Source organism: Bombus affinis, chromosome 4 (genome assembly GCF_024516045.1).
Source record: "Bombus affinis isolate iyBomAffi1 chromosome 4, iyBomAffi1.2, whole genome shotgun sequence".
Lineage (NCBI taxonomy): Eukaryota > Metazoa > Arthropoda > Insecta > Hymenoptera > Apidae > Bombus > Bombus affinis.
Window position 1 is genome coordinate 1457597 of NC_066347.1, and position 25663 is coordinate 1483259.

General features: G+C 27.3%; 6 protein-coding genes across 15 annotated transcripts; 3 read left to right on the top strand and 3 right to left on the bottom strand.

Moving 5' to 3' along the window:
• Positions 1 to 82: 82 nt before the first annotated feature.
• Positions 83 to 8446, top strand: LOC126915877 (protein EFR3 homolog cmp44E). The gene is made up of 16 exons (XM_050720983.1): positions 83 to 673; positions 3686 to 3762; positions 4270 to 4385; positions 4617 to 4779; positions 4943 to 5095; positions 5222 to 5328; positions 5412 to 5555; positions 5674 to 5752; positions 5847 to 5982; positions 6054 to 6325; positions 6413 to 6585; positions 6681 to 7041; positions 7126 to 7325; positions 7407 to 7506; positions 7583 to 7738; positions 7806 to 8446. The coding sequence occupies exons 1-16, from the start codon at positions 592 to 594 to the stop codon at positions 7956 to 7958; spliced, it is 2472 nt and encodes an 823-aa protein (XP_050576940.1). The 5' UTR covers positions 83 to 591; the 3' UTR covers positions 7959 to 8446.
• Positions 8447 to 8663: 217 nt separating this feature from the next.
• Positions 8664 to 10599, bottom strand: LOC126915880 (peptidyl-prolyl cis-trans isomerase Fkbp12). 2 transcript variants are annotated; one of them, XM_050720987.1, is made up of 4 exons: positions 10350 to 10597; positions 9977 to 10024; positions 9596 to 9782; positions 8664 to 9253 (listed from the first exon to the last, which is right to left on the bottom strand). In XM_050720987.1, the coding sequence occupies exons 1-4, from the start codon at positions 10384 to 10386 to the stop codon at positions 9196 to 9198; spliced, it is 330 nt and encodes a 109-aa protein (XP_050576944.1). In that variant the 5' UTR covers positions 10387 to 10597; the 3' UTR covers positions 8664 to 9195. The 2 variants fall into 2 exon arrangements, with proteins under 2 accessions (XP_050576944.1, XP_050576945.1); XM_050720988.1 differs by lacking the exon at positions 9977 to 10024 and having other exon boundaries at positions 10350 to 10599.
• A 491-nt stretch (positions 10600 to 11090) lies between these two features.
• On the bottom strand, positions 11091 to 13747 carry LOC126915878 (transmembrane protein 68). 2 transcript variants are annotated; one of them, XM_050720984.1, is made up of 6 exons: positions 13296 to 13747; positions 12862 to 12997; positions 12697 to 12791; positions 12224 to 12585; positions 11942 to 12145; positions 11091 to 11823 (listed from the first exon to the last, which is right to left on the bottom strand). In XM_050720984.1, the coding sequence occupies exons 1-6, from the start codon at positions 13342 to 13344 to the stop codon at positions 11716 to 11718; spliced, it is 954 nt and encodes a 317-aa protein (XP_050576941.1). In that variant the 5' UTR covers positions 13345 to 13747; the 3' UTR covers positions 11091 to 11715. The 2 variants fall into 2 exon arrangements, with proteins under 2 accessions (XP_050576941.1, XP_050576942.1); XM_050720985.1 differs by having other exon boundaries at positions 13288 to 13747.
• Positions 13748 to 14560: 813 nt separating this feature from the next.
• Positions 14561 to 18264, top strand: LOC126915639 (E3 ubiquitin-protein ligase MARCHF5-like). Of its 4 annotated transcripts, none has more exons than XM_050720499.1 (7): positions 14561 to 14585; positions 15630 to 15858; positions 16135 to 16297; positions 16387 to 16595; positions 16742 to 17060; positions 17117 to 17282; positions 17364 to 18264. In XM_050720499.1, the coding sequence occupies exons 2-7, from the start codon at positions 15678 to 15680 to the stop codon at positions 17520 to 17522; spliced, it is 1197 nt and encodes a 398-aa protein (XP_050576456.1). In that variant the 5' UTR covers positions 14561 to 14585; positions 15630 to 15677; the 3' UTR covers positions 17523 to 18264. The 4 variants fall into 4 exon arrangements, with proteins under 4 accessions (XP_050576456.1, XP_050576454.1, XP_050576453.1 ...); XM_050720497.1 differs by lacking the exon at positions 14561 to 14585 and adding an exon at positions 14671 to 14893; XM_050720496.1 differs by lacking the exon at positions 14561 to 14585 and adding an exon at positions 14672 to 15017.
• A 341-nt stretch (positions 18265 to 18605) lies between these two features.
• On the bottom strand, positions 18606 to 20744 carry LOC126915640 (2-aminoethanethiol dioxygenase). Of its 2 annotated transcripts, none has more exons than XM_050720501.1 (3): positions 20445 to 20744; positions 19915 to 20251; positions 18606 to 19771 (listed from the first exon to the last, which is right to left on the bottom strand). In XM_050720501.1, the coding sequence occupies exons 2-3, from the start codon at positions 20212 to 20214 to the stop codon at positions 19379 to 19381; spliced, it is 693 nt and encodes a 230-aa protein (XP_050576458.1). In that variant the 5' UTR covers positions 20215 to 20251; positions 20445 to 20744; the 3' UTR covers positions 18606 to 19378. The 2 variants fall into 2 exon arrangements, with proteins under 2 accessions (XP_050576458.1, XP_050576457.1); XM_050720500.1 differs by having other exon boundaries at positions 19915 to 20224; positions 20445 to 20743.
• A 437-nt stretch (positions 20745 to 21181) lies between these two features.
• LOC126915637 (uncharacterized protein C2orf42) lies at positions 21182 to 25209 on the top strand. Of its 4 annotated transcripts, none has more exons than XM_050720495.1 (7): positions 21182 to 21421; positions 21874 to 22262; positions 22342 to 22665; positions 22744 to 22963; positions 23040 to 23236; positions 23323 to 24238; positions 24350 to 25209. In XM_050720495.1, the coding sequence occupies exons 2-7, from the start codon at positions 21876 to 21878 to the stop codon at positions 24517 to 24519; spliced, it is 2214 nt and encodes a 737-aa protein (XP_050576452.1). In that variant the 5' UTR covers positions 21182 to 21421; positions 21874 to 21875; the 3' UTR covers positions 24520 to 25209. The 4 variants fall into 4 exon arrangements, with proteins under 4 accessions (XP_050576452.1, XP_050576450.1, XP_050576449.1 ...); XM_050720493.1 differs by having other exon boundaries at positions 21186 to 21431; positions 23040 to 23245; XM_050720492.1 differs by having other exon boundaries at positions 21187 to 21421; positions 23040 to 23245.
• Positions 25210 to 25663: the final 454 nt, after the last annotated feature.

The following is a 25663-nucleotide window of genomic DNA, read 5'->3' on the forward strand; positions in this document are numbered from 1 at the left end:
TAACGTAAAACAAATTCGTAATGATATTCAAAGATAAAATCTATGATTGTAATATATGCGATACCCTACTCTTGTTGCTCGGACAGATATACGAAAACGTTTGTCGAAAAAGCAAAAGATGTTTCAAACACTCGGGCCGGATTGTATACACAAAGTTTCTAAGAGAGTTCGCATACTTTCGTGACTTGCTGTATTTGGTCAGCCGTGACAATATTCTACCCTCTTTCGACATTGATTTACATGGACCGCGACCCTGACAAGAATAAGCTTTATTAGCAGAGACGCCACGGGGTTGTTCTCCTCCCGCACCCTGTTCCACGTCGACAACCCTCTTGCACAGGCGCGTGTACATCGCATGACGTAGTCAGGAAAAGTATTGCCAAGGGTAGCATCGTGCACGAAATGCGGGTTAGTAGGGCACGAGCGTCGACGTCGTGCCAGTACCACCCGTTCGGTTTCTCGCATTCCTTTTCATTCGTCGGTCTTTTATACAAGGTGGCTCCAATGAATTAGATCTATAAAACGATTGAAAAAAGTGGAATCTTAATATTTTGGTGCAAATACTCATGGGATGCGAAGTTGGTGGAGGAGATGGCTATGATCAAATGCTGCCTCGAGACAGAGGTGCCTGACGTTTTCGAGATTCTCGCACGAAAGTGCACTGACCCAGGCTGTGAGTACAAATCGGTTGTTTCACGATAAGATGATAAGCATTTTAGTTAAAAGTAAAAATTTTAGAAATGATATATGCTCTGCTGTATGTACGATAACTAGAAACAAAACTTCTATACAACTGTATTTATCATAGCCGGTTACATATTAATTAATTAAGTTCAGGTATATTAAATTTCGTATCGTTTCGTGGCATCTGCGTGTGACTACAAAAATTTCCACTAAGAAAATGCAATGTAAAATATAATAAAAAAAAAAACATTTTATTGGAAAATAACTGTATGTGCAAATGCTTCTTGCAGGCACTTTAAGTACGTATGTATTAGGACACTTACTTCGTTACATTTGTTGGAAAGTTAAATAAATTGTTAAAAAGCTTCCTCGATAAAAATAAAGTAGAAATTATCCACAAAATCGGGTAAAATTTGATTAATTCATTATGAACTTATGCAGTTGAAAGTTGTTAAAAGAATTACGATTGATGTAGTTTAATTTACTTTATATTTTCGCATAACATTCTTGGTAATTCCATAAAATTAACTTTTAGACCTTTATCTAGAGAGTTGACGAGTCAATAGGAGATTGACTGAAGCTGTGGAACGCGTGCTTTCGCACGGTTATCGCAACTCGCAACAGTTTCCATATAGTTTGACAAACCTACATCTGCGTTTATCGCTCTTTTCATATGACATTCGCAACCATAAAATTGTGCATCAAAAGCATACAAGAATTATTATATAAGTAGTTTGACAAGAGAGTTATGGGAACAATGAAAAATAATCAGTTGTAAAGTTTTTCATTTCTTCCAACTTCTGCAGCTTTGTAGCGAAAATTGTGTATTTATGACGGCATTAATATAAGTCTATCGATTTATCGATGGTGTATATAAGTAATATTCATTACTTCGTATAAACTTTGAGGATATCCTGCACACTATATTATCTTGCAAGTGTTTCATGTTTCAATCAAATACCTTCGTACGACCTAGTTTAAGTTTCCTAGAAAGCAAACTGTATGTTGTAATATTTGCAAGAATATAATATTTGAAATAAAATTTATTCGTATTATTTATATTTACTTGTCTCGTATTATTTTTACTATCGTAATTCGAATGATATAAGCATAGCGTGGATGTTTCCGTGGCTCAGAATAAAACGAAAACCAAGAATGACAAAATTACATTGTAAGTTGCGTTTCCTGAGAAAATCAAATTTGAAAACTTGTTAAACATGCGTGAATTTAATTCATTTCCGACTGAACAAGATTAGACGATCAACTGAAAATTGTTCTAAAAATTGTGTAAAAATAAGTTAAGAATTTCTAACAAGTGATTCTATAATTTTGTAACAAAATATTCGCTAAAAACACACACACACACATTTGAAAATAATACAAAATTGTGTGCAATTACGAAACAGCGTATAATAACCTCAAAATTCCAAGTTGATGTTCGACCAAATTAAACGATGACCGTGTCTTTATTGCATTTTCGTAATCAATTTCCTAATTTTCTAATATGTAACATTAATTTTACGACATAGATAGATGGTATAAATTGATTTTGATATACTAAGTATGACAGAACAATTTTCATATAACCGTTATTTGCAAACGTGCAAACAGATAAACGCGCGATATTGTATTGATTTTCGAAGCGCGCTGTCAACATTCGGAACATCTTGTCTTCCTGAATCGGTTTAGCTGAAAGGCGTTCGCGCTTTTACCTTAAAATAGTTTTTCCCCAGATAATGCACGTATATGTGTCTCATAAAGGTGAAGAATGTAGTTCGTTTGTGTTTGTGCACAGTACACTGATTACGTTAAAGTGGAAAATCCATATTCGTGGGTAACTATCGTCGATAATTGCGTAATTAACTTCTTTGATCGTTGGTAAGAATTGTCAATTTTAGTAAAAAGAAAGCGATTCTCTTATCTTCAATTCTTTATTGCATTTCTTACAACAGATAAGTGCAAATTATGGACACCTGCACTTAGAAGTTTGATGAATAGCGTTGATACGATTAAATACAGTGATTAAAGCAATATACATTTTAATGGAAATATTTAAATGTCGATGAGTATGTTTCTTTGTTTTAATTGATTTAATTCCATCGTTTCTTTCATGAATAATATTTAAATCTTCTAGTAATTGATATTATTGTATTTATATTCCATATTATACTCATAATAACTGTATGCAATGAGGATAAAGATATCGCAGAATTGCTAATGGATAGCGACAGTACTTACGTGTTTAATAATATTTAAATCTTCCAGTTATTCTACTTTTAAATAAGATGATGTTAAATAAATTGATATAAAATTTATAAGTATGAGAAACTATATTTACGCTTCATTTGAAACGTAGTTAAAAACATAATATGATAAGAAATCTTTAAATAATATATTTCTTTATAAAATAAAAAAGACATGAAACTTTTTCAATATCTTTTTTAAATTAAAATTCAAATGTTGAAAAAGTAAATCGTACTGCCATCTTTCAACTCTTACCTACATTTTGAAATGTAACTCAGGTCGACAAAAACGAAATAAATCTTACCGACCTCAAATTCTTCGTGACAAACTTTTGTCTTTGAAGATAAATGTAAATTCGTCTATGATAAACTGTACAAAATACTTATTTATAACTTAACTCATACACATTACAATTACTGTACAAATTAATAAACTTCATATAGTAGTATTTTACACTATTTTATAAATAAGAATTGCATATAGAGCAAATCGCATAATGATTTTTGGTAGCAGCTTAAAAGTACACATTCTATTGGTTACATCAGTCGATCGAAGTTTGTTCGAGTGTACAGTGGTTGTTCGATCGTAACGAAATGTTTGGTAAATATCGTGATTTTGTTTTGAAGCGTACAATTTTTTCGTGAGATGTCCCTTTCATATTTACGTACGATTAGTTAGTTTTCACCTATCATCCGATATATTTCATGGAAACATATTTTTCGCCCGTGTATATTTTCTCTCCTTCTATTTCTGTCAGGTTGTTGCTGGTGCTGTTCAGCTTTACGCCCACGATATAAAAGACTTGTTGACAATATCTTTCCAGTAAATCCTCAGGTAAACTTTATATTTTTGATATATTAACAAACTTTCATAATTATTTTATATTATCTCTCACAATAAATATATCATACCGCAGTTTCATTACGTAATTCATATTTTTCATGTATGTATTAATCTATAACATCAAATTCATTTAAAAAGAATATTGTTATTTTATTGAACAATATAAGAACGAGATATTTGTTGGGTAATTAACCATATTTATTAAAATATTAATTGGCTTACTCACTTGTAATTTCTCTTTTCGAAGTAAACTGAATTTTGTGTCAATTCTCACATAGTTTACAAATATTTTGTTTATGTACAAATATGTTATTATTAAAAGATTTATATGTATAAATACAAGAAGAAGTGTATCATGATAAAATTATTAATACACATACGATTGACATTTAGTCTTGATTTTATTGATTTTTAAATTTACAACATCAATCTTGCTATCCAATATTATAGAAATTAACATTTAGTACTTTTTATATACATTAATATTTTTATAATTAGGATGGCTTAGTAAAAAATAACATGGAGAAACTGACCTTTTATTCATTAAGTAGCCCTGAAAAACTAGACAGGATTGGAGAATATTTGTTTCAAAGGGCTTCCAGGGACATTTACAGGTATGACACAAACAACTTAAGTGATAGAGAATTGCATATAATTAATTTAATAACTGTGAAAAATGCACACTCATGTGATCAATGTAAATTCTTGTTTACTTATGCTATATGCCAGTCATATAAATATGTCATTAATCATTATCTTACAAAATGTTAATTTCTTATCTAGATGTATTAGGTATTTTTATATTTGAATAAGAAAATATATAAATAAACATATTTATAATACAGGAGAAGAAATGGATTTGTTGTCATTGCTATGGAAGCAATGGATCAGCTTTTAGTAGCATGCCATGCTCAGACTTTAAATTTATTTGTTGAAAGCTTCTTAAAGATGATACAGAAATTGTTAGAATCTACTGATCCACAATTGCAAATACTGGCAACCCAATCTGTAAGTTTCATTAAATAATTTTAGATACTTTATATTATTATATTTATTTATATTTTCTAATATAACATTTTTTTTAATGTTACTTTATCATTTATTACTATCAAAAATAATTGTATTTTTGGCATCTTTCAATTCAGTTGAACAAAGTGCTGGCTTCTTCCAGTTTGTCCGGTTTGCAAACATCGAGCAGGATACGCCGTCTTATCACACACGTTACGATTTCTTTGTATCAAAATACTCTGCAATGTGCCACTCCAACCACAATGACCATGCAATCCGCAAACAGATACGGCTTGCTGGAATTCAGGGATTGCAGGCATGATCTTTATATAGTTAAATATGTATAACTAGTAGTTTGATCAAAATTATTTTATTATAAATTGGAATTAATTACATATTTGTTGTTTTTAAAAAATTTATTGTATTATATTTTCTAATATAGGGTGTTGTAAGGAAAACACTTTCTGATGATCTAGTAGAAAATATTTGGGAACCTGTACACATGGATAAAATTGTTCCTTCGTTGTTATACAATATGCAAAACTCAAGGTGATATATATAGAAGAAACCGCTGCATATGTACATTATGTAAACTGATTATTATGTATATATTTACAATTTCATTTTGATAGATATTCTAATAAAGAAGATGCAACACCAAATAGCCCAACTGAGGAACGATCAGACCCACCACAATTTGCAGAAACTTGTATGCGAGAACTTGTTGGCCGAGCATCATTTGGTCATATAAGATGTGTTATTCGACCCGTTCTAAGGTTTGTATGTTACATTTCCCATTTAAAGTTTAAGTCATTGTATACCTTTTATTGTGAACAAAAATAATTATAGGTAAAATTTTAATGAACATATTAATACAATAAAAATTATTTACAGGCATTTAGATAACCATCAGTTATGGGTTCCTAATTACTTTGCTATTCATACATTTAGGATAATTATGTTCTCCATTCAGGTTAGAAGAAAATCATTAAATATTGTTATTATTTATCAATAGGTATTTAAAAAAGGATAATCAATAAATATCAAAATATATCAAACATTTTTAGTCACAATACTCTTATACAGTTGTGGAAGCATTAATGATTCATCTTGATGATCATTCAAAATCATCCCCCAAGATCAGAACAAGTATTGCAGATACTTTGTCCAAAATTATTTCCATTGCAGCTGGTGAAAGTGTTGGTAAGTTTTAATACATATCAAAATTTGTTTATTTGTATTATAGAATTATATAAAATAACATATTTTTAAAGGTCCCTCTGTGTTGGAGATAATAAATTCTCTGCTATCTCATCTTAGAGTTAGCGTAACAAGAAATCAATCTTCAAGTAATGATGAACAATTATATCAAGAGGCTCTTATTAATGCTCTTGGAGAGTTTGCAAATCATCTTCCAGATTATCAGAAAATAGAAATTATGATGTTCATAATGAGCAAAGTTCCATATAGTCAACCAGATCGTATAGTTTCAGTCGGTAAAGGAGATGTACTACTCCAAAGTATTCTTTTAAAATCTCTTCTAAAAGTAATTATACATCATTAACACGAGCAAAACACGCACGCTATTTAATACATACTTTTTTCTTATTACATTTGTGTAAATACATTTTAGGTTGGCACAAAATACCAAACTATACATTTGAATACAACTTTTCCACCAAGCTTTTTGGAACCATTGTTAAGAATGTCACTCGCAGCAGATGCTGAAATGCGGCTTTTAGTACAAAAAATCTTTCATACTTTAATCGATAGGCATCAAAATATTACGAAACTTGCGAAGCCTACGTAAGTTGTCAATAATAGATTGTTTTAATTTATATCATTTTTAATAACATTAATTAAATCTTTCCAAATATAATCTTATCATTTTTATTGAACAGAGTAAATGTTGCACAACTTGATCTTACAATCGAAAAAGGATCCAGACCAGATGTGATATTTATTCGTAAACATGGCCCTGAAATTTATTTAGCATTATATGAATCGTTGGAATTGGCAAGTAACATGGTAGAAAACGTAGAATCTATATATACAACATTGGCATTACTTGCCGTGGAATTGGCCTCAGAAGAAACTGTGTTGGAGTTACTAAGATTAGTGCTGAGTCTTCAGGATTTAGCTTTAACAAGTGGCCAAATCAGTATTTCACTCAAATTTAATTTGCACTCTATTGTCATCAGTTTGCTTGTACTAATATCTTACGTTTGTAATATTACTTCACTCATGGATTACGCAAATAAAGTAAGTTGCAAATTGTTTCGTTTGTTGGTACATATTCTGGCCAATAAGAATATATTCTAGTTCCTTTAATCTTTATATTTTAAGATTGTAGAAATACGACGAAAGGAAGCACCTCATCTTTTGCCTGATTTGCAATCTCAGTATGATAGTAGTTTATCTTCTAGATTAGCACCCGCTCTATTAGTTGATCAAACTGTTTTAAGCGAATGTTTAAAAGGAGCTGGTCTTGACAGTGGAAAATTGCAACAGGGATCTGGTTACAGTAGTATCTCACTACAACATCGGTAATAATAATTATAGCAATTTTTAATTTTCTCATCTTATTAATTGTGTAATCTTTGTAATTATCAATTTCATATTTTTAGGCACTCGTGGGTCGATAGTGCTGGACGAAATTCGTTAGCCGATATTAATTCTGGTGCTACTGAATTAGATAGTGGAGGCTCATCTCCTGGTGTTCAAAAAGTACATCCTTTATATATAGTTCTAATTTATTTATAACCTTCTAATAATCTATTTTTTGTATACCTTCCATTCTCAGAAATTACCAGGAGAAGAGTTAACTTTTGAGAGTATGAAACGAATTCTAACAGAAAATAATAATAATCATGTCATAGAGGAAGAAAAACGAATGCAATTATCGCACTTCTTTAGAAACGCACCATTCCAAGATTTGGTATCAAAGACGCAACCAAAGGTATAAAAATAGTTAATAAATTTCTTATTGGTAAAAAATATAAAAATAATGATAAATAATTTTACAGCATGATGTTTTACAAAGTAAACTGTCAGAAATATTTAATACATTATCCGTTGATCCACGAAATGCAGCTCAACCAGGTGGACCACCAACAGATACCAAACCAAGTCAAGCTCCAGCTTATGAAATACATTTCCCAGAATTATTTGTTTATTAAAATGACAAGTTTTTTCTTGCTATGACATTTTTATTAAGTTGAACATTACAATTGCCATATGTCAATTATAATCAACTTAATTTATTTGTACATTTTACGTTAAAAAAATGTAGAACAATTTGTACATATAACGCATTTTGATACCGTTTAATGTGTGCAATTATATTTGCTTAATATTAATTACATTTGTGTATATATATTTCTTCTTAATATTTATAAATAATTAATACTTATTGTTATTTATTTATAATTATAATAAGTATTATTTCAAATTTGTTAAATTTATTGCTCGTTATGTTTGCAAAAATATTTGAAATAATTTGAAATTATCGTTTCATAATTGTTTATACTACGTAAATTAATGTTGCGCGATTGATAACACATTCCTTCTTGTACAACCCGTAAAAAAAAGTAGTGACACATTTATGTACTAATACCCTATTATTGGTAAATTATGTAATATAAAGTCAGTGCTGTTTTATTGACAAGATTTGTTTTAATATCCGCATATCACTGATATAATATTGTATAAAAATGTAACAAAATTTTGAGGAAGTAATGTATAGTTAAAAGAAAATGTTGTAACGAAGTTGAAATATTCAAAACAAATTAAAGTTATTCAAAATGATATATGTATATATAAACAAAAAATTTAAATTGTAATAGGTAAATATTAACTGTGGGCTAATAAATATATTCATATACTTGAAGACAAGACAATTTTTTTTATTGAATTTTTCTGTGTAAAGGTTCATACTATTACATTACCAATACAATTATTTTCTTTTGGATCATTGAAAGATTTTGTACAAAATACCCAGATGATTATTTACCAAGTACTAAGTAATTGGAATGAACACAGATGTTGGATTACATGTTGAATGCTTCAAGATTTATTTAATTCAATTTCTTATAATAGGAATGCTATCAGCCTCAAAACGAGCAATGTAAACTTTAATATTATTATGACGTAAAAATGTGAGAAACATGTTCTGATATCCCACGTTAATTGGTCATTAATGATTTCTGTACAATTGTAATCTGTAGTGTATATAATTGTGCAGTAGTGTGAAACAGAATGTCTCGATTTTATTTTTTTGTTTTTGTGAGCAATCAAATTAAGGTTAGTATGTAAAACATACTCATGCAATGACTACTTAACATAATGTAATTTGAAGCGTTTAATTATTTGTGGTTCCGATGTGTGCAGTCAATTTGATACACTCTGGAAAATTCTTCAAGGCTCCACCTTCAATAATTCCACGTCAAAGATAAGAACAGCGTTTGGAGGAATAGTGTGTCTATGTCAAGGATAACATTGTAATACTATTTATATAATTATTAAGATTAACTATTTATACCTCATTCTTCCTCCATTTCTACTACTAAAAATAAAATTCAAATAATAACAATAGTAATTAAAAAATATAGTTATTTAGTAGTAATGGCATTACTTTAATGTATTAATTTTAGTTACTCATAATATGCAAATATTGTGCAAAATATAAGAATTTACAATAATTTTTTTTAATTATGAATAATTTGAATTAATTATAAAATTTGGTTTTATGCTTTCTCCTTAGATTCATCTCTAAAATTAATAATACTACAAATGTTTATCTTATATTAAAGGATATACTCCAGGATGTCCTCGGCTACCATAGGCAAAATCTGGTGAACAAGTTAACCTAGCACGTTCTCCAACACACATTTGAGCAACTCCTTGGTCCCAGCCTTTAATAACTTCACCTTTACCGATTTTGAACTTAAATGGTACTCCACGGTCCCTACTGGAGTCAAATTTTTTTCCATTGTCAAGAGTACCTATTATGCATTTAATAATTAAAATTTCACAAAATTCAAAGTACTGCAAATTATAAACAGCAATATTTCACTTAATCAAAATTAATAACGTGATTTAATAACAGTAATAATTGTCACATTAAAAATTATTTTTTATTTTTAAATCCTATTATCAATGTATACGATTTAATACGAATAACTTGAAAAATATTTACCTGTATAATGAACAACTACGGTCTGTCCGGTTTTCGGATATGTCTGGCCTGCACAGCATTACAAGAATGATCGCATTATAAATGAAAAGTACAAAGTACTAAAATTTCATACAATACTAAACGTATTGAATAAAGATCAAAATCGCCTTATTTGGAACGGACCATCGCCAAAGCATGGTTTTCATAGATTTTCAGGTTGTAAATAAATCTTACCGACTAAACTTTCCGGCATATTTTAATCACAATAGAATTAATGGGATTTAGTGGAAGTCGAACAGGAAAAAAAAACACGAAGTGTGACTCGAAAAGAAAGAAACAGCGAATCGAAAAAGAAAAATGAAAGATCGCAGAATATCGTGTATAGAATAATTACCATCTCCAGGAGAAAGAACTTCTACATCCACGCCCATGGCTATGTATTTTATGTCACAGAAATCGGATCCCTAACGAAGAAATAAGTAAATTTTGTTGTACAAGACCGGGCAGCTCGTATTGCTAAGCAGAATTCACATAAATGTGATTCTCGTGGGTGCAAAAAACGATGCAAGATCCAATGCCGTTCGATGAATATAACAAGGTAACTGAAGACTGAAGATACCCTCAGGAAAGAAATTTTAACTGGAAAAGCCGCCGTTAGGTTCGCTGCATTTCAAATCTTCCGGTTAACATACTACGATCGATATGAATATTTCCGATTCCGCAAAATTTGAAGCAAATATTGTTTCCTTGATTTTTGCACTTAATATGTTGTATAAAAGAGCTATATAATTAGACTGCAAATTTGTATACATTCATAAGAAATTTGAAAATGTAAAATTGCACGAAATGCACATAATATTAAAAAATGTATGAAATATTCAAAGTATAGTGGCTACTGTAATAATTGGTAGGCACTACTTTCTTTTATACCTTCTGCATTTTTAATTATATTCTCAAAAATATGAATTTCATATGAATAGAAATCCGCAGTCTGTATACAATTTACATAATTGGAATAAGCGATATTTATTTATATACTCGAATTATAAATTCTTAAACTAGTCACATTTTGAAGAAGAAAATAAAGAAGTTAATTATTCTAAAATAACATTATGATTAAATAATTTGTACTGAATAAATGTAGAACTCTGATGTCCTTTATTTTTCGTATACAAAGATAGTAAATAAAAGGATGAATATAAGTACTTGTACAATATTATATGGAATTATTCAGAGCTTAGTTGCACAGCAAATTCTCATAACAGAAAAAATATTTACAAATTGCTTACATTAAGAGTTCTAGTTGCAATAAAAATATATTGATAATACTTGAGAAAAAATTAAAGACTGGTTTCAGTTACGTGTAGAGAATAGTAATATCATTTATATGTATAAATATATATAAAAAATACGTATAAATATAAAAACAATCGATATACATATAAAAAAATGATTTAATTATTACAATCTGAATAAATTTGTTAATTTATACTTTCATATCAACAATGAACCAAGATAAAATATATAAAATATTTATGTAACAATTAGAAAGACAAGTAAATTATTATACTTCAAAAATAAGTACAATTACATAGTGGCAAAAATAACCTTAAATTTAATGGAATTTATCATTACTAAGAATTATTAAATAATCAGCACCATAAATTAAAAGTATAGTCTAAAATATTATAATATTTTTAAACTTTTTTCTATCTCATATGTAAGATGCAGTGTTATAATACTTGAGTAAATGCTAAAACTTATGATTCTTCTTTCTCTGCAACATATATTCTTTCTAACAAAGCTAATGATATACTTCCTGGTATTCTTTGATGTTGATTTATTAAATTGTTGAGTGCATTAGCAACCTGAGAACAGAAATAGTAAATCTATAGTATCTAACTTTTCACATATGTATATTATTACTTTTTATTTTATTTAAACTATAACAGCACTAAAAAATATTTGAACATTTATGTTTATTACCTTCATTTGTAACTCTTCTGGTGTTAGACTCCCATCATACAGAATCGGTTTACCAACATATGTTGTCAACTTTACAGGAAAACCACCATAGATAGGTACAAAAGGAAATCTGGTGGCAGCATATATTCTCAACCACATTCTCCTACCCCAACTTATCGTTCTAAATGCTTCTCTAATATTCTTCGTAAATAAAGGTATTATGCACTGTTACAAAAATATTAATATTTAAAACTTGTACAAATATAAAAGGGAGTATAATATAATAACATAATAATATAATACCACTTTAGCATCCAATGCAACCTTTGCAAAACCCACTCGCTTTTTCCACATTAATTGGTAATAAGAATCTCCAAACTGAGCTTCATATACACCACCAGGTGAGATTGCAAGCATATTACCTTCTTTCAAAATAGTAGAACATGTTTGGATTGTACCAGGTATTACTTTTAATACATCAGAAATTATAGACCACCCAGGCCATTTGAAAAGAAATCTATCTGCTACTGTGTGAATTAGCTTTGAATTTAAAAGTAATATTTTAGATATAAAGTAATAAAGGTCTACAGGTATAGCTCCATGATAGTATACAAAAAGTACTGGTTCATTTTGTGGTATATTTTGAAGTCCAACTATTTCATATCCTATAAAAAATACATATAAGATTTCAAGTTTTGTACTTCACAAAAATTATATTATGTAATTCATTTTATAAAAATGATTATTATACTTAATTAATTTCATATGTAACATACCATACCAAATCCAGCCATGAGCATCCCAAACTGCAGCTACTACATTGCGTGCAGCATTTCTCCAATCTGTTTCATATGCATTTCTTAATCTAACTCTATGAAAATAAAATATTTAGACTGTATACAATTTATCACAAATATATACTCAAACTAATAACAACCTACCTGTGTAACTTATATATATACAATATTAATGCAGTTAAATACAATAATATCCCAATCAGAAGTGGAAGTAAAAATGTTAACAAAAGTGGCATCAAAAGCCATAACCATAATGTAAAGTCCACGTCGATATATTCAACTAAAAAGAATAAATAAATTATTTATCGCGTATGATTTTCAAGCAAAATTTTCATTCAATATAGTATGCAAATAAAAAGTAAATATAACTAATAATATACAAAATTTACAAAAGATTTATAATCTTCCTCTAAAATACTGGTAAGCTAAATATACTATCACTGACAAAATCTCAATTATTTAAACATGCTTATAGTACTTTCATTTGCAAACTATTAATGTCAGTGTTTTATACTTATATGCAAATTATATTATATATATAATTATATATGTATATGTGTATAGAATTACATTTTTACCTATAGTATCTTCTAAAATTTTCTGTAGGTTAAATATTACGGAAAACATGTTTAGATTACGAGAAAAACAAAAACAATAGTAAATCTATAATTACAAAAAATCTAATACTTCTTTATCAAATATCCACATATTCTATTCACTGTTGGCAATATATTAAACAACAGTCTGCAAATTTTTCTCTCGTTTTCCTCACACTACTCATTTATATTCCTAACTGACTCGTTCTTAATTGTTAGTATCATTCATAAATATTTTAATGTGGATTGTTCACGTAATGCATTTTCACAGAACATTTATTACAGTTTGCATAATTTATAAATAATTTTAACTATTCTTTCAACAATCTTATATGAATTATGCATGTTGTTTAGGAATTAATTTTCTTGTTAAATACTGAAGGTAAACAATTACAAATCCAATAAATAGATAGCAATATGTACGTATTAGTACATATATGGTATATATGTATGTACATTATACATGATACATGTATGTTAGTTAACTATATACATTCGTATAATGTCAGGTTGTTACCAGCTAACTTCATGTACATTGTTCTCAATTTACGGATATACATACTAAACATTATTGTATTAAAGCATTTAACAATTACATACAGCGGAAATAATATTTCATTTCTAACATTACCATATATTTAAATATCGATATACCTCATATATACGTATATTTAAATATTTGTTATTTATAGAGATAAAGTTCTTTAACTTATGATATGTTTAAATCATTATGATTTTTATTAAAACTTGTTAAAAATATACAGAAAATACATAATATGCAAAGGTATTTTAGATATGCAAAGCAGGTCTTTATTTAGGTTCCATTCATATAGTTATACTCATAAAAATTTGGATTTGTATAAAAATTCACAATCCAATAATAATAAATAATATGTCATTTAAATGATATAGTTCGTTACCAATAACGAATTATAAGTTGAATTATTCTAATTAAGTTTTTTTGCGGTCAAATGACATAATTATGTACAACTTTACATATAAATCTTAATCAATATTATAATAATTCAATAATTCATCAATATTATAATTATATCAAGTATAAACAAGTTAAAACAATTTTTACAATGTATCTACATTAATAAATATAAATAAATAAGTAGTCAGTTTGTAACAATATACATGGTCATTCTGAAGATGTCGCTGAAAATTGAAGAAAATATAGAAGACAATATCAGAGAGGAACAATATAAATCACGAATTTTAAAAAAGAGCAAGATTGATATCTGGAAGATCGAAGTGAATTATATAATTGTAAATATTTACATTATTGTAACACGTACAAATTTTAATAAATAAATTCGTTTGAAAAATTGGGCAAAATGGTTAAGCAACCATAGAAAAAGAAGTTTGATATTGGCATGAAGTTTGGCGGCATATTTCATTGGCGAATTTTCGCATTAATACATACTTATATATATCGTCACTATAAGGAGCAATTTCACGTAACTTTTAATCGTTGCCAATAAGACTGAAAAACGAAATAAATTCATTTATAAAGTGAATTTGGACACATTTAGATTTTTTCTTTAGACTTGCAAGATATTAACGAAGATTACAACGTAACTAAATTATTTCTGTACACTTCGTGTTTATTTTATATTGTATTTTAAAAAGAAAATGTCTATGGTCTCGTCATTTCGTTGTAAATGTGTAACAGTGAATTGTTTATGAATGTTGCTTCAGGTAGAGATTATTATTTCCGATTTTAATAATGTGCATATTGCATCATTGCTAACATATGAATCAATTCTGTCTGTCAATCTCTTGTACAATCTATATTTTATTAGAAATATTTCCTTGATAAAGTTTGTTATGATAGAATTATTATTCTAATTTGTAACGATGCGTAACGAACCAATGGACGATCAACTTCACTACGACGTGTCAATAGTTAATAAAATGATTTTGCAATGTATCAGCATCTTTTTAAGCTAAATAGTATCAATTTCATTTGATAAAATAGTAAAACTTGATTAGTAAAAGAAAGACTTACATAGCTGTACTATTCCGATATATTTTTGAAATTTATTTTCGTCGCTTTATCGTAGAAATAAGAATACATAATGTGCTAAATAAAAAATGTCTGAAAAGGTAAATGTCCTTTAAATAGAAAACAAATTGTATCAGCGTAGTAATTATTAGTGATTCTACAATCTTTTGTATAATGTATTTTTGTATAACATTTGTATGTGTTTCATAACTTCATTGATGTTGTCATATGATTACATATGTTTGAATTGTTGAATAAATTGATAAACTTTATGATTTGTGTAAATAATAACATTCTTTTTTCAGGTATAATACAGTAATGCAATATTGAAAATCTTATTTTATTAAGACAAAATGTCAGATAACAATTTGCCGCACATATTCTATGGACTCGATTCGCCTGGTAGGATAGTACGTATAGAATCTAGTATTACCACACGGCCTAATATTGGTCGTCTTTCAAGTATAGAAGAAACATTAAGAAGATTTAGCACAAATCTAAGGCCAGAAAGACAAACTAATGAATCAAATAATGGTAAGATCATATTAATAAATGCTAAAATTGTAAAGATCATATATGTACTAAGAATAACTTTTTTTTACTAATAGTATATATTTATATAATTTTACAACTTATAGAAATGTGTAGAAAGAGAATGAATGAGTTAATATTTAAAATTGAACCATTGTCAAATACAATTCATTCCAGAAAATTGTTATACATTAATATTACTTATATTATGTGTTAAAATAAGACTAATTAATTAGTGTAAGACTAATTAATTAACTAATTAATTAAACTTGATTAAAGAAATACCTGATGCTCAACCTCCAGAGATTTTATCAAATGAGGAACCAGTACCTATTGTGTTGTCAGAATCTGTAAACATTGCACAACCAACTGATATGATTGATGGTGCATCTTCCCCAAACCAATCAAACATTAATACATCAATAGCAAATACAGAAGATGAGTATGTATATTAATATATATTATAATTTCATATATAAAAGATAAAATTTCAATACATATTTCTTAACAAAACATTTTTGTTCAATTCAGCAAAAGATATTGCTGGGTATGCTTTGCAACGGATGAAGATGATGCAACTGCTTTATGGGTAAAACCATGTCATTGTCGTGGTACAACAAAATGGGTACATCAAGGATGTATTCAGAGATGGGTTGATGAAAAACAAAAAGGACATGCAGGTGCACATGTAGCATGCCCACAGTGTAATACAGAATACATCATTGTATATCCAAATATGGGTTAGTTATTTTAATATATATATATTTTAAAACAAGCTCAGATAAATTTGTTATTAAAATATAGCTGTTACAATTGCTATAAAGAAATATACTATAAATATATGTATATTGTAATATGTGTGTTAAATGTGATATATTCATTACAGGGCCGTTAGTAGTTGTACTGGATACTATTGATGGTATGGTTTTTCGAATTTGCCCATTTATTGCAGCTAGTATAGTTGCTGCATCTGTATACTGGACAGCTGTAACATATGGAGCAGTAACTGTAATGCAAGTAGTTGGTCACAAGGATGGTTTAGCTATAATGGAACAAGCTGATCCTTTGGTATTATTGGTTGGTTTGCCAACCATTCCAATAATGTTAGTTTTGGGAAAAATGCTCAGATGGGAAGATCAAGCACTTAATCTTTTAAGGCGACATGCATATAAGGTTCCTATTTTGAGGCATTTCTTGCCCAGTAGGTATGTACAAAATTTGAAGTAATTATATCATGTGTTTCACATTCATATTATTTTAGTTGTTCAAGTGCTGACAGAATACAATCTGACGATCTACCACCTATGAGTGATCCAATGTCAGCAACTCGTATTCTTTGTGGTGCACTTTTATTACCTAGCATTGCCAGCATATGTGGCAAAATATTTTTTGAAAGCATACATTCTAATTTTCAAAGAACATTGCTTGTATGTATACATATATTAAATATATTTATTATTAGTTAAATAATTGTCCTAGATTTTTATGAAATGTATGCATTTCTGCAGGGAGGTATAGCATTTATAACAGTAAAGGGTGCATTCAAGATATACCATAAACAGCAACAATATGTAAGACAATGTCAACGTCGTATAATGGATTATACAGAAAGTAATGTTTCATTATATAGAAGACAACAAAATTCTGAAACTAACCAGACAAGCTAAATACATACATGCAAGAGATTCTTGGAACAATACACTATCAAACGACATCTCAGTTAAAAAAAAACTAAACCTCATAATATTCTTTTATCATGAAAACAGATGTCCAGTATATTACTTTTATGTAACAATATAAGTTTGTGGGTACTTTAATTAAGTCTAACAAATACGTAAGTTATATATACACATACATACAAAAATAATAAAGGGAAATTATCATATACATAAATATAATTAGTAAGTTATTATCTGTCTGAGGATGAACATTTAATTGAAAGAAAATGGGAATGTTACATCTCTTAAATTTAATTATCAGTGAAGTTATACTAATATCGACTCATCTTTCCTTACGTACAAAATAAGAATTGAGATATGTTAATGTTCTTACTACAATTCAGTTTTCCTCTGTTCGAAAGAATCATGCAGGAAGAAAATAGTAAATCTGTAGTTTATTAATGACAAAAACTGTATATTTTATGAAGTTAACACAGCACAAGTTTTTTGTGCTCTGACAAAAATAGGCATGGTATGTTTTTAGGAGTTATTTACATTTTGATCACGAGTGTAAAAAGAGATACAGTCTTTAGAGAAGAAATTTATTTCTATGATAGATAAGTCTTGGATTAGGTATTGACTATATTAACATATATAAAATAAAAAATTTTGAAATACAAGTTTATTTTATGTAAATGCTTTATTTGCTGTAGATATAAGAAATTAGTAAATATCAATTTAAATCAATAAACCGTGTTTTTTTATACCTTGATAAATATAAATAACCAATAAATTAACTAACTTATTACTTATAATTTCTTAAGTTCACCAGCTAAATTATATTCGTATAATTAATATTTAACTTTTTACTGTCATTATGTTTTAAATATTCATTCAAAACAAATTAAAAAGTATATTTATACAATAAGTTAAATATTTAAATTTACAATTTTTTACATATAAAATTGTGGCCTTTTTTTAAATGATAAAAGATATATTCGTTTGTGAAAAAATAATCATCACCATTAATAAAATAGAATAAATATATAATGAAAACTCGGGAATCACAGGAATATTTTAAGAAAGACTGTATGATATATAAATATATTTATTATTAAGCTATTTGTAATTTGTATTGTTTAAGTACAATATAGTATATATTTTAGAAATATTAATTATCTTGAAAAGATTGAACTTCTTGGTCTGTAAGAACTATGTAGACAATTAAACTGAAAGGATTATAACATGTACATCAAAATATAATGCATATCTTTTTACAATAGATGTGATAAACCTATTTCTTAAATATTATGTAATATAAGTAAGTATATATTTTTTATACAATTAAAATTTTTGTTTTTATTCAATAATTATCATATGTCTTTGTTTATCATGCATTACATGTAAAGTGTATTATAATACATTCTTTGTTTACATCCTTATTCTATGTATCAACGAAATAGTAAATATAATGTAATTATTTTACATTCGTGATTTTTATACAGATAACATTTTTGTATACAAAAAATTAATAAAAATGCAAAGAGTCACAGATTACAAATTATATCCAATTTCAGTCCAAAATCCGTAATAAATAAAAATAAACTATATCCAATATAAACTAATATTATAAAATATAAAATTTTTATATCACTTTTATATAAGGAGCTTATCTAAACAATGTATATGTATTCATAAACTTACATATCTGCAAAAAGGTACAAGAAATAAACACCAATATTATACATTCAATTAGAATTTAAATATTGTTAAAAGTTTATAATATAATTATAAACGTAAATTAATTCAACAAAATGCAAAACTTTTTAACAAACAGAACAAGAAATATTTTTTGACACTTCAGGTCACATTAAAGGTGGTCCTGTGTATTTAAGGCTTCCAGAATAGAAATCTGGTGGACCTTCAATAACCACCAATTTAACTTCTTCCACTATATCTGAATCTGTACATAGCTTGGAACTACTAACAGTTCTGAAAAATGTACATGGTCTTGGACCTTTTCCAGAATCATCTACATCATATGGAGGACTAAGTATATCCAAAAATGCAGCGGGTCCTTCAATACATGTAATTTCATGTAAATTTTTGTCTCTTGGTGTAAGAGTACAAGCAGGTGAATTGCTATGTAATGATATTTGTTTATGTCTATATGCCATTACTTCTTTGTTTAATCTGATTGTATGATCCTCATTTGGCTTCAGAGTATAATTGTTTACTTGGACTACACCACTGATTACCTACATTTTAACATATAGTAAAGATTTTAATCCTATATAGTTTTAAAAGAAAATCAGAAATTGATATACATATATAATTATTAATAATATATATTATTGATTATGATACAATATATATGACTAAAATTATATTTATATCATACCTTTAAAAATCCATACATTCCAGGATGATCATGTATTGGCATTGTAAATCCATGTTTCAATATAAAAATTGAAATAGCAAAGTCTTTATTTTCAAATATATCAATTACCCACATCGGAGCATGCTGTACTTGAATAAAATCAAGGATCTGTTTATTTAAATTTACGTCTTCGGCTGTAATCTTGTTCATCAAGTACCGCAATTTGTCAAAGTTCTTTTGACAAAGCTTAAATCCGACATTACTCCGTTCTTCAAACGTATTTAATGCTTGCTTCCATAACGTTTTAATCGCCGCCGTCATATTTATTTACCTTATAACACAATTTCTATGAATTCACCTTTTGTAAAAATCATAGTAATATATCAATAACACACTTAAAAAATCTTAAGATATGTATATAAATATAATATGTAATTTCAAGATTTTGTTAAAAATTAGTAACGCGTAACCTTAATAATTATAACATTGAAACTTTACTACAAAAAAAAACATGCTAATCACTTAAATCAAGTAAATATTTTAGTAAATACCATTCAATTCTTGCACACAAATATTATTTACGTTCAATCTTTTCTTTTAAAACTTCGTTAAATTAGGTTGGTCGATGTTGTTGAAAGTTGTTTCATATTTACAAGTTAAATAAATTGTGTATTTTTATGTTTTATCATATGTTTTATAGTTTTTCAATTAATACGTCTCTACCACTTTTTAAAGAATAATACACGTTATTAACTGATTATTCTTTAATTAATCTGGTCCCTACAAATACTTTACGTTCGATACAAAACTTTGCTAAACATGGCTATGTGACTTAATACCAATATAGATGACATTGTAAACATGAATATGAGTGAAGTTCCGAAATTTAAAGCGCTACTTAAGTGATCTTTTTATTTTGTTTTTACATTGAATGTGCAATATCTGAGATAATACGAATGAATATTAATATATAAAAATTTATTTGAATATTTAAATAAAATAGTTTACGTAGTTAACTAATTTTTTACCGCAATAAATAAATAAAGAAAATATGACTTTTAAATGTTTAAAAAAACATAGCTATAAAAATGTTTTCTCACATACATTACATGTGAGATATAATTTTAGGAGGAATGGTGTTTTTTAATTATATCTACGTATATATTTAACGAAATAATAGAAAGATGAAAGTGTGAAAATATTTTAATTATCAGAAAAATAATAAAGTTTTACAATTATTATAAATAATTTAAGTTTATACGACATAATAAATATTACAACATTTTAATAAATATGAACTATTTTTATTTTATAGTAATGTTACGAATTAAGAATAATTGGAAAATTATTTGATTCTGTGAATTTGGGTTAATATTGCAGAGAGAGTAATGCCCTCTATCGTAAATGCTAGCAATTTAGCATTGAGATGAGCTTTATTTATTTACTATCAGAAGCAAACTTTTCTATAATATAATTATTAGTACATAGCTTTTTTCTCCTATTATAAACATTAATTCTGTTGTAAAAGGTAGGAGCAGGTAAAAGTTTAATGCCTTTAATTTCTATACCAATTATAACTAGCAAAATGTGTCATGTAAAACAGTACTTGAGTGTTTGGTAAAAATGTTCCCTTAATTTAATATTTTTTAAATTAGCTTTTTATAATCTAAAAATATAAATGCTATTTATTTCTCTTATTCAATGATCTCTGCATATTGTATATTATAGAGGTTTGTATTAACAATCACAATGTCAAGTGTTTATAGCAGTATTTTTAGAATATATAAATATGAAGCTCAAAAACAGATCTAATTCATATTATATTTATATAATAATTGATATTATTATTAAAAATTACAATAATATAGCATTTAAACAAAATAATATCTAAAATTAAATAATCAAACCTATTCTGAAAATATATTTTATTATTTGATAAGGTGATTCTATATATTACTAATCAAATATAACATTTTTTAGCTATGTCTAATGAGGAGCGTTTGAGGAAGTTATTATCTGACTTAGGTAAAGCTACATTACGTGGAATTCGTAAATGCCCAAAATGTGGAACTTATAATGGATCTCGTGGTTTGTGTTGTAAAAACAAATATTGTGATGCTGTATTTAAGGAACCTGGTGAAAAAAGGAAACTATCAACAGAAGCATGTAAGCTTATTACAGGCACAACTGCTCAAGTTTTTTCTGTTAGAGTACGTGATAAAGGCCCAGACTATCGTGGATTTGTTCAATTACCACTGATAAATGCCACAATTTCTAATGAAATGATAACACTTATTTCACAATCCACTGCGTTATGTTTTGTTGATAGTTGTGAAAGAAGTTTTGATACTAGTGTTCTTAAATGTCATGTAAGTTTCAAAATAATATAATTGTTAATAATAATAGTCAGTTTAATATTAATAAAACTTTAATATCCTTCTCTTATAGGAAAAGAATTCATCCGATACGCCTGTCTCTGCATGTCAACATATACAGGCTGCCTTAAGATGCTATGCAGAGGCACAGCCATTAACTTTAAGGAACTCTATTCTATCATCTTTAAATGTAAATAATGAAATGAAACAAGAAATTTGGTTACTTGCTACTGAAACTTCAGGGCCTTTAGTACAACGAGTGTCCAAAAATATAATGGCAGTCAAATGCAAAGCTTCACCAAAACATCCATTAGGTTACCTTCATTTTTCTCTCTTTGTTACAAAATTGAAAGATAGAATTGAACATCGTTATTTTTGTTCTTGTTCCACATTTAAAGTAAGTATCAGTAAAACAGGTTAAACTTGTATTATTTATAACTAAGAATATTATTCACAGTACCAATAATTAATTTAGGGCATAGGGAAAACAACAGGAGACAAACCAGATGTAGCACAGTCCTCTCAGAATAAGCGTTGTGTACATTTTTATGCTTGTATTTGTGCATTTGCTAGCGATACAAAATTATCAGAAGAATTTAGTTATTATATTAACTTAGATCAGAATGATTTAAGTGTATCGAAACCACTAACAACAGTGTTACAAAATGATGAACAAGATAAAATAGTAGGCATTGGTAAGAAGATTTCTATTATTCATAGTTTGAACTTAGTATAACAAGATATTTATATTACAAAATATATCTAAAATAGATCTTGATGGTTTAACAACGGATGATACAGATACACATCTTTTAATATTTCGAGATGACACTTTAACAGTTCAAAGCTTAGATGGAAATAGATTAGATTTGGATTCAATGAATTTAGAATCTACAATTCTACCACATAGTATTGTTGAAAATATTGGAGTAGAATGTGATCGTACCTTATTAGAAGATAATAATATGGTATCACAAGTAAGATTTTATTACATTACGTGCTTGTTTATATAACATAGAACGAATTAAAATATTAAAATTATTTTGAAATTTAGGTGAATAATTTAGAAGTAATTAATGAAAATGGTGTACAACTTGGTGGAAATACCGTTAAGATAATGGATGATCAGACAAGCATGGATTCTAAATATAATGTGCTTAATAATAGCCAATATATATTAAATGATAATATAAAGATATTAAATACTGGAACATTGAAAGTTCTTGATACAAATGCTATTTTAGATGTAAATAACATGAAAATAATTGATACTAATACTGTTTCAAATACTACTGGTGTAAAAATAGTAGATAAAAACATGTTAGTACAATATGATACTGGCAGTATATCAAATACGGAAAGTAATAGTATAACACAGCCAATTTCAACAAAGCGAAAAAGAGATGATAAACCAACAAGCACAAACACCACAAGTCTGAATAATTTAAGTTCAATAGAACCAAGAAAAGCTAAAACAAAATTACATATTGTTAAGAAGTATCAAAATCCTTGTGAAGATTTGGATGAAGCTAATATACATTTACCTTTCATTAAATGGCTTGCATCGATAACAGAAAGAATAAATCAAACTATGCATTTTCAATTCGATGGAAAACCAGATCCTTTAGTATTTCATGTACCACAAATATTTTTTGATTGTTTACGAGAAAGGATATCATGTGGTGGCAAAAAGAAACGTTTGCCAAATTCAACAACGGCATTTGTTAGAAAAGACGGTGTACCGTTAGGTACATTTACCAAATATACGTGGCAAATTACTAATATTTTACATGTCAAAAGTATTTTTGAGACGCCTCTTATACCTTTGGAAATCACAAGAAGTTTTGTTCAAAATGCAGATGGTACATATGAATTGTATAAAAGAGAAGAAACGGAAATAGATAGATACAAAAAAACCAATAATAACGCATTAATTAAACCCTTAGAATTAAAAACGTATTTGAAAGTTGGTAAGTATTAAATATATGTATAAAAAAATATAGTTTACGAATTACTAAATGTTTAAAAAAATATTAATTATCTATTAGCATCATAAAAAGATATTTCATTTTACTTTACAGGAAATACTTCTCCAAATCAAGTTGAACCAACACCATTTTTGATAGAATGGATACCAGATATTTTACCAATATCAAAAATTGGTGAACTTAGAATTAGATTTGAATTTGGTCATGTAAAAAATGAGACAAACCATAGATGGAGGAAAATAGCCCTACTAAAAAATTATTAAATTTTGTATATTTGTATTTATACTATCAAATTTTCACTTTCCTATCATTGATCAAATAAGATACAAGATCTTTTGAGAAAATGTTATCACTGGACAAAAACAAACTAAAAATCATTTCATAAATAATTTGCTATATTTTGAATACTAAATAATTTAGCATATAAAATTTTTGTTAAAAGATAGCAATGAAAAAAAATGCTTTAAACAATGTGATTGCATCACATTACACTTTTTTATTACTTTACATGTGATTAAATGTGATTAAAGAACCTGTAAGCAATTTTTGTTTGGAAATAGTTTCTAAATTAATTTTAAAGAATTAAAGACTGATCTTATTTTATTGTATCTTTTTATAAAGGTAAACATTAGAGAAATAAAGATTTCTTATAGAATAAATGATTCATATTTTCATGATATGATTATATCATATCGTATTGCAAAATCAGTATCTTCTGTGCATTGATGAATACATGATACAATATATTTGTTAATTAATTTATTGGACGTAAATATAGCAAAGATTATGTTATTATTGTCAACAGTGTGCTAAATTATTATTGTATAAGAATGTGATATATTGTAAATATATACTTTAGATCGAATGCTGTTATGTAAGAGCCAAAACGTATTTACATTATTTAACGAAACTTCCTTTGTTTGAATCTTAAAATAAATTATGTATCTAAAATATTTGTAGTTACAGTTTTTTTCTTCAATATGTCCTTTAAATTTTAAATAACTATAGAGTTTAATTAAACATATACAATACAATATAATTTATATGATTATATAACAAAAATATTCTCATAGTACTTTGAAACGTAGAACTGTCTTAAGTCTGTCTTTGTATGTTAATACACACATGTAACAATTGTTATTAAAAAACATAATATAAAAATGTTTTAATATCAAAGTTTTAAGTGTAAATTGTAGTTTGTAGTGTAGCATATACCTTCATGCATTGTCATATTTATGTAAGCAGACACAAGTTATTAATTAGTTTGAGAAAAACGATATGTCAAATATAATTAACAGTTTTTAATTTTGAAGTTCACATTCGCGCCGTACGTTACAATAAATTTGATCAATTCTTGAATAACTCCGACAGTTTCCCATTGTTACATTTATTTGGTAATTTATTTCA

What these genes read in the sequence shown, in the direction of transcription:
- LOC126915877 (XM_050720983.1), top strand. Translation starts at nt 592, where the DNA reads ATGGCTATGATCAAATGCTGCCTCGAGACAGAGGTGCCTGACGTTTTC. An exon ending in TACAATATGCAAAACTCAAG is followed by an intron (nt 5,329 to 5,411) that starts GTGATATATATA and finishes TCATTTTGATAG; the next exon opens with ATATTCTAATAAAGAAGATG. An exon ending in GTTATTCGACCCGTTCTAAG is followed by an intron (nt 5,556 to 5,673) that starts GTTTGTATGTTA and finishes AATTATTTACAG; the next exon opens with GCATTTAGATAACCATCAGT.
- LOC126915880 (XM_050720987.1), bottom strand. Translation starts at nt 10,386, where the DNA reads ATGGGCGTGGATGTAGAAGTTCTTTCTCCTGGAGATG. An exon ending in CGTAGTTGTTCATTATACAG is followed by an intron (nt 9,783 to 9,976) that starts GTAAATATTTTT and finishes AATGCATAATAG; the next exon opens with GTACTCTTGACAATGGAAAA. An exon ending in AGCCGAGGACATCCTGGAGT is followed by an intron (nt 9,254 to 9,595) that starts ATATCCTTTAAT and finishes ACATAGACACAC; the next exon opens with TATTCCTCCAAACGCTGTTC.
- LOC126915878 (XM_050720984.1), bottom strand. Translation starts at nt 13,344, where the DNA reads ATGTTTTCCGTAATATTTAACCTACAGAAAATTTTAGAAGATACTATA. An exon ending in AATTTTAGAAGATACTATAG is followed by an intron (nt 12,998 to 13,295) that starts GTAAAAATGTAA and finishes TATTCTTTTTAG; the next exon opens with TTGAATATATCGACGTGGAC. An exon ending in TTGCATTGGATGCTAAAGTG is followed by an intron (nt 12,146 to 12,223) that starts GTATTATATTAT and finishes TTTTTGTAACAG; the next exon opens with TGCATAATACCTTTATTTAC.
- LOC126915639 (XM_050720499.1), top strand. Translation starts at nt 15,678, where the DNA reads ATGTCAGATAACAATTTGCCGCACATATTCTATGGACTCGATTCGCCT. An exon ending in AACTAATGAATCAAATAATG is followed by an intron (nt 15,859 to 16,134) that starts GTAAGATCATAT and finishes ACTTGATTAAAG; the next exon opens with AAATACCTGATGCTCAACCT. An exon ending in ATAGCAAATACAGAAGATGA is followed by an intron (nt 16,298 to 16,386) that starts GTATGTATATTA and finishes TGTTCAATTCAG; the next exon opens with CAAAAGATATTGCTGGGTAT.
- LOC126915640 (XM_050720501.1), bottom strand. Translation starts at nt 20,214, where the DNA reads ATGACGGCGGCGATTAAAACGTTATGGAAGCAAGCATTAAATACGTTT. An exon ending in GAATGTATGGATTTTTAAAG is followed by an intron (nt 19,772 to 19,914) that starts GTATGATATAAA and finishes GTTAAAATGTAG; the next exon opens with GTAATCAGTGGTGTAGTCCA.
- LOC126915637 (XM_050720493.1), top strand. Translation starts at nt 21,876, where the DNA reads ATGTCTAATGAGGAGCGTTTGAGGAAGTTATTATCTGACTTAGGTAAA. An exon ending in CTAGTGTTCTTAAATGTCAT is followed by an intron (nt 22,263 to 22,341) that starts GTAAGTTTCAAA and finishes CTTCTCTTATAG; the next exon opens with GAAAAGAATTCATCCGATAC. An exon ending in ATAATAATATGGTATCACAA is followed by an intron (nt 23,246 to 23,322) that starts GTAAGATTTTAT and finishes TTTGAAATTTAG; the next exon opens with GTGAATAATTTAGAAGTAAT.